This window comes from Poecile atricapillus, chromosome 33, assembly GCF_030490865.1.
Source record: "Poecile atricapillus isolate bPoeAtr1 chromosome 33, bPoeAtr1.hap1, whole genome shotgun sequence".
NCBI lineage: Eukaryota > Metazoa > Chordata > Aves > Passeriformes > Paridae > Poecile > Poecile atricapillus.
The window spans coordinates 902,805-911,266 of record NC_081281.1 but is presented as its reverse complement, the minus strand read 5'-3'; the positions used below and the strand labels follow the sequence as shown (position 1 = coordinate 911,266).

The 8,462-nt window shown below is 61.6% G+C and overlaps 1 protein-coding gene across 1 annotated transcript; it reads right to left on the bottom strand.

Moving 5' to 3' along the window:
- Positions 1-319: 319 nt before the first annotated feature.
- On the bottom strand, positions 320-649 carry NHLH1 (nescient helix-loop-helix 1). The gene has a single exon (XM_058860694.1). It carries the CDS (start codon positions 647-649, stop codon positions 320-322), a length of 330 nt encoding a protein of 109 aa, XP_058716677.1.
- Between the last annotated feature and the right edge of the window lie 7,813 nt (positions 650-8,462).

The window sequence follows — 8,462 nt, the reverse complement described above, 5'->3', positions numbered from 1 at the left end:
TAGGAGATGTAGCAGATGGCCAGAGGGACACACGGATGGACACACAGACACAGGGATGGACACACGGACAGACAGACGGACACTCAGACGTCCAGCACGTGGTTCAGGTAGGAGATGTAGCAGATGGCCAGAGGGACACACGGACAGGTCAGATGGACACACGGACAGGTCAGATGGACAGATGGACACTCACACATCCAGGACATGGTTCAGGTAGGAGATGTAGCAGATGGCCAGAGGGACACAGGGATGGACACACGGATGGACACAGGGACAGGTCAGATGGACACACGGACACACGGACAGACACACGGACACGTCACACATCCAGGACGTGGTTCAGGTAGGAGATGTAGCAGATGGCCAGGCGCAGGATCTCGATCTTGGAGAGTTTCTTGTCGGGGGGCAGGGTGGGCAGGAGGCGCCGCAGTTCCCCGAAGGCCACGTTGAAGGCCTCCACGCGGATCCTCTCCCGCGTGGCGTGCGCCGTCCGGTACTTGGCGGTGGCGCGGCGCCGGCGCCGCCGCTCCTCCCGGCTCAGCGGCTCCTTCCGAGATCCGGGATCCGCCGGATTCCCCCCGGCCCCGGAGCCGCCGGCGTCGGAGCGCGCCGGGGGAACGTCGGGAGCGGCCGGCTCCGAGTTCAGCATCATCCCGCACGGAATGTGGGGATCCGGGAGGATTCCCGGCGGATCACAGAGATTTGGGAGGATTCCCAATGGATTCCGGAGATCTGGGAGGATTCCCGACGGATCACGGAGATCTGGGAGGATTCCCAATGGATTCCGGAGATCTGTGAGGATTCCCAATGGATCTGGGCTTTGGTGACGATTCCCGGCGTATCCCGGAGATTTGGGAGGATTCCCAATGGATCACAGAGATTTGGGAGGATTCCCAATGAATCCTGGAGATTTGTGAGGATTCCCAGTGGATCACGGAGATCTGGGAGGATTCCAAATGGATCCGGGGTTTGGGAGGATTCCCAATGAATCACGGAGATTTGGGAGAATTCCTAATGGATCCCAGAGATCTGGGAGGATTCCCAATGGATCTGGGGTTTGGTGATGATTCCTGATGGATCCCGGAGATCTGGGAGGATTTTGAATGGATCCCGGAGATTTGGTGACGATTCCCGACGGATCCCAGAGATCTGGGAGGATTCCCAATGGATCCAGAGGTTTGGGAGGATTCTGAATGGATCCGGGATGTGGTGACGATTCCCAATGGATCCCGGAGATTTGGGAGGATTCCGAATGGATCCCGGAGATTTCGGAGGATTCCCAACGGATCACGGAGATTTGGGAGAATTCCCAATGGATCCCAGAGATTTGGGAGGATTCCCAACAGATCCCGGAGATCTGGGATGATTCCCAACGGATCCTGGGGATGTGGGACAATTCCAAATGGATCCCGAAGATTTGGGACAGTTCCAAATGGATCCCGGGGATCTGGGATAATTCCCAAAAGATCCCAGGGCTTGGGGACGATTCCAATGGATCCTGGAGTTTGGGGACACCTCGGAGCTGATCCCAGGGATTTTGTGGATCTTTGGGAAAAGCTGATCCCGGGGATTTTGTGGATCTTTGGGAAAAGCTGATCCCGGGGATTTTGGGGTCACCTCAGCAGGAGAAATCCCGGGATTTGGGGCGCTCGGCTCCCAGCAAGGCCCGTGGGGATTCTCCTCTTCCTCCTCCTCATCACATTCCGGGCGGGAATTGGGGCGTTTTCCTTGGGAATTCCGTGTTCCGGGAATAAATCCGGGAGAGCAGCCGGAGGCTGGGAGAGGAAACCGAGGAGTTTTTCCCGTGGTTTTGGGGTTTTTTGGGATCAGGACGCGGCTCCGGAGCCCTCGGGGCTCAGATCCCGACGGGTCTGGAAAAGAAGGATCGGGAATTTCAGCTCCGGGTGGGAATACCGGGAATACCGGGAATTACCGGGAATACCGGGAATTACCGGGAATATCGGGAATTACCGGGAATATCGGGAATTACCGGGAATTAACGGGAATTAACGGGAATTACCGGGAATCCCGGGAATCCCGGGAATACTGGGAGTACCGGGAATGCCGGGAATAACCGGGAACACCGGGAACACCGGGAATATCGGGAACACCGGGAATGGCGGGGCCGCGGGGCGGGGGCAGCAGGTGGCGGCTGCGGGGCCCGGGCCCCGGGCTTTGTGTCGCAAATGAGCCCCGTCTGTCCCCTCTGTCCGTCCGTCTGTCCCTCTCTGTCCGTCTGTCCCTCCCTGTCCGTCCGTCTGTCCCCTCTGTCCGTCTGTCCTGCCTGTCTGACCCTTCCTGTCCGTCTGTCCCCTCTGTCCGTCTGTCCCTCTCTGTCCCTCCCTGTCCATCTGTCCTGTCTGTCCTTCTGTCTGTCCTGTCCGCTTGTCCCTCCCTCCCTGTCCGTCCGTCTGTCCTCCCTGTCCCTCTGTCCTGCCTGTCTGACCCTTCCTGTCCGTCTGTCCCTCTCTGTCCCTCCCTGTCCGTCTGTCCCCCCCTCCCTCCCCCGGGCGCGGCTCCCGCGGCTCCGGCGGCCGCAGCTGCTCCGGCAGCGCCCGCGGGGAACGGCCCCGGCTCCTCCTCATCCTCATCTTCATCATCCTCATCATCCTCATCCTCATCATCCTCATTATCCTCATCATCCTCCTCATCTTCATCATCCTCATCATCTTCATCTTCCTCCTCATCCTCATCTTCCTCCCCCTCACCCCCGCTGCCCTCCCTGGGCGCCTCCAGGGAAAGGAGGAAAAGCTCTGGAATGGGAAAAGCGGCCGGGAAAGGGATGGGAATGGATCGGGAATGGATCGGGAATGAACCGGGAATGAACTGGGAATGGATCAGGAATGGATCGGGAATGGATCGGGAATGGATCGGGAATGAACCGGGAATGAACTGGGAATGGATCAGGAATGGATCGGGAATGGATCGGGAATGAACCGGGAATGATCCGGGAATGGATCGGGAATGGATCGGGAATGGATCGGGAATGGATCAGGAATGGATCGGGAATGAGCCGGGAATGGATCGGGAATGGATCGGGAATGGATCAGGAATGGATCGGGAATGGATCGGGAATGGATCGGGAATGGATCAGGAATGAACCGGGAATGGATCAGGAATGGATTGGGAATGGATCGGGAATGAGCCGGGAATGGATCGGGAATGGATCGGGAATGGATCAGGAATGGATCGGGAATGGATCGGGAATGAGCCGGGAATGGATCGGGAATGAGCCGGGAATGGATCGGGAATGGATCGGGAATGGGATGGGAATGGATTGGGAATGAGCTGGGGATGGATCAGGAATGGATCGGGAATGGATCGGGAATGGGATGGGAAAAGGTCGGGAATGGGATCCCGAATCCCACCGGGACAGGCCAGGAACGGCCCCAATCCCGATTTTTTTACGAGGTTGGAATGACGGGAATTTGTCTCCCCCAAAAAATTCGGGAAGAGCCGAGCAACAGCTCCCAAAATCCCTTTGGGGGGGAGGATTTTCCCCACGGACTCCCCCAAAGAAATTCCCGGGAATTCGGATGTTCGGGATCACCCTCGGGAGTTCTCCCAGGCTGAGACAGGAATTCGGGAATTCGGGAATTCGGGAATGTGGGGATTTGGCCCCTTGAGCTGCCCTGTGAGTCTGGGATTCCCGGGAATTTGGGAATTTGGCCCCTGGAGAGGGAATTGGGGCTGGATCCCGCTCCGGGAAGGGAAGCAGGATTGGTTTTTTTGGGAAAACTCAAGTTTCATTCCCGGATCCATCCCAGAGCTTTTCCTGCGTGTGGAATTCCCGCTCCTCCAGCGCCTCTTTCCCGGTTTTTTTTTTGGGAAAACCTCCCCATTCCCAAACCCAGCCGCTCCAAGGATTCAGCCTCCACTTTTCCCAGCAAAACCCCGGGAATTCCCCGCGGCCTCCTCGCTCTCCCTTTGACGAAATTCCCGACAATTTTCCTTGGATGCTCCCGGCGTGTCCCGGACCCAAATTCCCGGCGAAATTCCAAACCCTCCCAGGAAAAGCTTTTATTCCAAAGGGATCTGGGGAAGCTGGCGGTGGGATCGAGCCTTTTCCCGGGAATCTGGGGCTCGATTCCCGCCCGGATCCCGGGATTTGATCCCTTCCCGATCCCTGGAAAAGCCGCCTTACCCCAAACCCGCGCTCCGGGGCTTCTCCTCCCGCAGTTCCCAGGATTTGGGATCCGCTCCCCTCATCCATCCACGGAGGAAAAGGGAAAAAAAAACTTTCCCTGGATTCTCCCGAGGTCCCGCGAAGGATCTGGGATGGAAATCCGGGAAAAATCCGGGAAGAAGCCGGGAAAAAGCCGGGAATTCCCGGGCCGGCAGCGCCGCTTCGGAGCCTCCAAGGAGGAATTCGCTGCTCCCCCCCCAAAAATTCCCAATTTATCCACCCTGGGCCCGACCCCGGGAGCCTCATTGGCCCCTCCGCTCCCCCTCCCTCTCCCTCATAAATATGGAAAAGCGGGAATTCGGGATTCCATTGGCTGCCCGGAGCCCCCCGGGAGGGGCCGGGAAAAGGCGACAGCTGCTCCCGGTGCTCCTTTCCAGCGGGAATTCGGGAAAAGGGAAAAGGGGGGGGGAAGAGCCTGGAGCGGCATTCCCGCTTTTCCAGAGGGAATTCGGGCTGGGAAAAGGGGGAGAAGAGCCTGGAGCGGCATTCCCGCTTTTCCAGAGGGAATTCGGGCCGGGAAAAGGGGGGAGAAGAGCCTGGAGCGGCGTTCCCGCTTTTCCAGAGGGAATTCGGGCCGGGAAAAGGGAAAAGGGAGCCTGGAGCGGCATTCCCGCTTTTCCAGAGGGAATTTGGGCCGGGAAAAGGGAAAGGGGAGCCTGGAGCGGAATTCCCGGCCTCGGGAAACTCGGGAAAAGGGAAAGGGGAGCCTGGAGCGGAATTCCCGCTTTTCCAGAGGGAATTCGGGCTGGGAAAAGGGAAAAGGGAGCCTGGAGCGGCATTCCCGGCCTCGGGAAACTCGGGAAAAGGGAAAGGGGAGCCTGGAGCGGAATTCCCGGTGGATCCCGAGGCTCTGGAGCTCTCGGGTGATCCCTGAGGATGCTGCGGGTCCATCCCATAAATCCCGCCTGGAAAATTCACCTGGAGAGGGAAAAGTGGAAGGGAGGAAACTCGGGAATAAGCCGGGAATAAACCGGGAATAACCGGGAATAACCGGGAATAACCGGGAATAACCGGGAATGGGATCCCGTGTCCAGCCGGGACCGTCGGGGCCGGTTCTGCCCCCGCTCTCCCGGGATTCTCCCGCTTCAGCTCCGGGAAAATCGGGAAAATCGGGAAAATCCGCTCCGATCCCGGGAGCTCCCAGCACCCCCATCCCGCACTTGGGATTCTCCCGGAGCTCCCGATCCAGCCGGGATCGTTCCCGGTTTTCCCGGGGATTCGGGATCGTTCCCGGTTTTCCCAGGGATTCGGGATCATTCCCGCTCTTCCCGGGGATCTGGGATCATTCCCGCTCTTCCCAGGGATTCGGGATCATTCCCGCTTTTCCCGGGGATTCGGGATCATTCCCGCTTTTCCCGGGGATTCGGGATCATTCCCGCTCTTCCCGGGGATCCGGGATCATTCCCGCTCTTCCCGGGGATCCGGGATCATTCCCGCTCTTCCCGGGGATCCGGGATCATTCCCGCTCTTCCCGGGACATTGCGGGGCTCTCCCTCCCGCGTTCCTTCCTGTCCCTGTCCCCATCCCTGTCCCCTCCTGTCCCCCCCCCGTGTCCCCCCCTCTGTCCCCTCCTGTCCCCGCTGTCCCGTGTCCCTCCCCAGTGTCCCCGCTGTCCCCCCGCTGTCCCCCCGTTGTGTCCCCGTCGTGTCCCCCCCGTGTCCCCCCCTCTGTCCCCGCTGTCCCCCCCTCTGTCCCCTCCTGTCCCCGTGTCCCCCCCTCTGTGTCCCCCCCTCTGTCCCCTCCTGTCCCCTCCTGTCCCCCCACCGTGTCCCCCCCTCTGTCCCCTCCTGTCCCCCCCTCTGTCCCCCCCCGTGTCCCCCCCCCGTGTCCCTCTCCTGTCCCCCCCCCGTGTCCCCCCCTCTGTCCCCCCCTCTGTCCCCTCCTGTCCCTCCCCTCTGTCCCCTCCTGTCCCCGTGTCCCCCCCTCTGTCCCCTCCTGTCCCCTCCTGTCCCCGCTGTCCCCCCCCGTGTCCCCCCCTCTGTCCCCTCCTGTCCCCCCCTCTGTCCCCCCCTCTGTCCCCCCCTCTGTCCCCTCCTGTCCCCCCCTCTGTCCCCCCCTCTGTCCCCTCCTGTCCCCGTGTCCCCCCCTCTGTCCCCTCCTGTCCCCTCCTGTCCCCGCTGTCCCCCCCCGTGTCCCCCCCTCTGTCCCCTCCTGTCCCCGTGTCCCCCCCTCTGTCCCCTCCTGTCCCCCCCCCCGTGTCCCCCCCTCTGTCCCCTCCTGTCCCCCCCTCTGTCCCCCCCTCTGTCCCCTCCTGTCCCCCCCCCGTGTCCCCCCCTCTGTCCCCTCCTGTCCCCCCCCCGTGTCCCCCCCTCTGTCCCCTCCTGTCCCCCCCTCTGTCCCCTCCTGTCCCCTCCTGTCCCCCCCCCGTGTCCCCCCTCTGTCCCCTCCTGTCCCCGTGTCCCCCCCTCTGTCCCCTCCTGTCCCCTCCTGTCCCCCCCTCCTGTCCCCCCCTCTGTCCCCCCCTCTGTCCCCTCCTGTCCCCGCTGTCGCAGCTGAGCCCGCGCGGCTCCGCCCGAGGCTCCGGGGCCGTTCCGGAGCAGCTGCGGCAGCGGCGGGCGCGGAGCCCGAGCGGGGGGGCGGGAACGGGGACAGGAGGGGACAGGAGGGGACACAGGGGACAGGAGGGGACAGGAGGGGACAGGAGGGGACACAGGGGACAGGAGGGGACAGAGACACAGGGACACAGGGGATGGGGACAGAGGGGACAGGAGGGGACAGGGACAGAGATGGAGACAGGAGGGGACAGGAGGAGACAGAGGGGACAGGAGGGGACAGGGATGGGGACAGGAGGGGACAGGAGGGGACAGAGGGACAGAGACACAGGGACACAGGGGACAGGAGGGGACAAGAGGGACAGGAGGGACACAGGGATGGGGACAGGAGGGGACACAGGGACACAGGGGATGGGGACAGGGACAGGGAACGGGCTGGGGATGGGGACAGGAGGGGACAGAGGGACACAGCGGACAGGGACAGAGACAGGGACAGGAGAGGACAGGGATGGGGATGGCGACAGGGATTGGGACAAGGACAGGGACAGGGACAGAGCGGCGGAGCCTGGAGCGGCTCCCGGATCATTCCCGGCACGGCCCCATCCCAAATCCCGATCCCGAATCCCGATCCCAAATCCCGATCCCAAATCCCCATCCCGAATCCCGATCCCAAATCCCCATCCCAAATCCCGATCCCAAATCCCCATCCCAAATCCCGATCCCAAATCCCGATCCCAAATCCCCATCCCAAATCCCGAATCCCAAATCCCGAATCCCAAATCCCCATCCCAAATCCCCATCCCGAATCCCGAATCCCAAATCCCGAATCCCAAATCCCCATCCCGAATCCCCATCCCGAATCCCGAATCCCGAATCCCCTCCCCGCCGCCCCGAGGGGATTTTTGGGATCGTTCCCGGCTCCCCCCCCGCATCCATCACTCCCCACCCCCATCCCGAATCCCGAATCCCAAATCCCAAATCCCAGCTCCTCATCCATCATTCCCGATCCCACATTCCCAGCCCGGATCCCCCTCCCCGCCGCCCCGAGGGGATTTTTTGGGATCGTTCCCGGTGCGGCCGCAGCTGAGGCCGCGGGCTCCGGGCGCAATTCCAGCCGGGAATGAGCCGGGAATGAGCCGGGAGCTGCCAGCGCTTCCCGCCGGGAATTCCAGGCGCTTCTCCCATCTCGGCTGCTCCTGGAACGGGATCCGGGAGCTCCGGGCTGATCCCAAAAAACCGGCCGGGATTGGGGACGCGGATCCGGGATCCCTTTCCCGGGGAATTCCCGGCGGGATGAGCTCGGCTCTTCCCTCTTTCCCTGCCGGGATTCCCGGCTGGAATTGCTGGGAATGGGGGATTCCAGCGGGAATGGCCCGAGGATCCCAGAGATCCCGAAAATCCCAAAGATCCCGAGGATCCCAAAGATCCCCCGGACTCGGGAAGGTCCCACGGAGCAGCCGGGAATTCCCCCATTCCCAACCCCAGAAATTCCCGGGATTTCCCTCATTCCCAACCCCAGCAATTCCCGGGAATTCCCTCATTCCCAACCCCAGCAATTCCTGGGAATTCCCTCATTCCCAACCCCAGGAATTCCCGGGATTTCCCTCATTCCCAACCCCAGCAATTCCCGGGATTTCCCCCATTCCCAAACTCCCCCAATTCCCGGGATTTCCCCCATTCCCAACCCCAGGAATTCCCGGGATTTCCCTCATTCCCAACCCCAGGAATTCCCGGGATTTCCCCCATTCCCAAACTCCCCCAATTCCCAGAGATTTTTCCCTTTT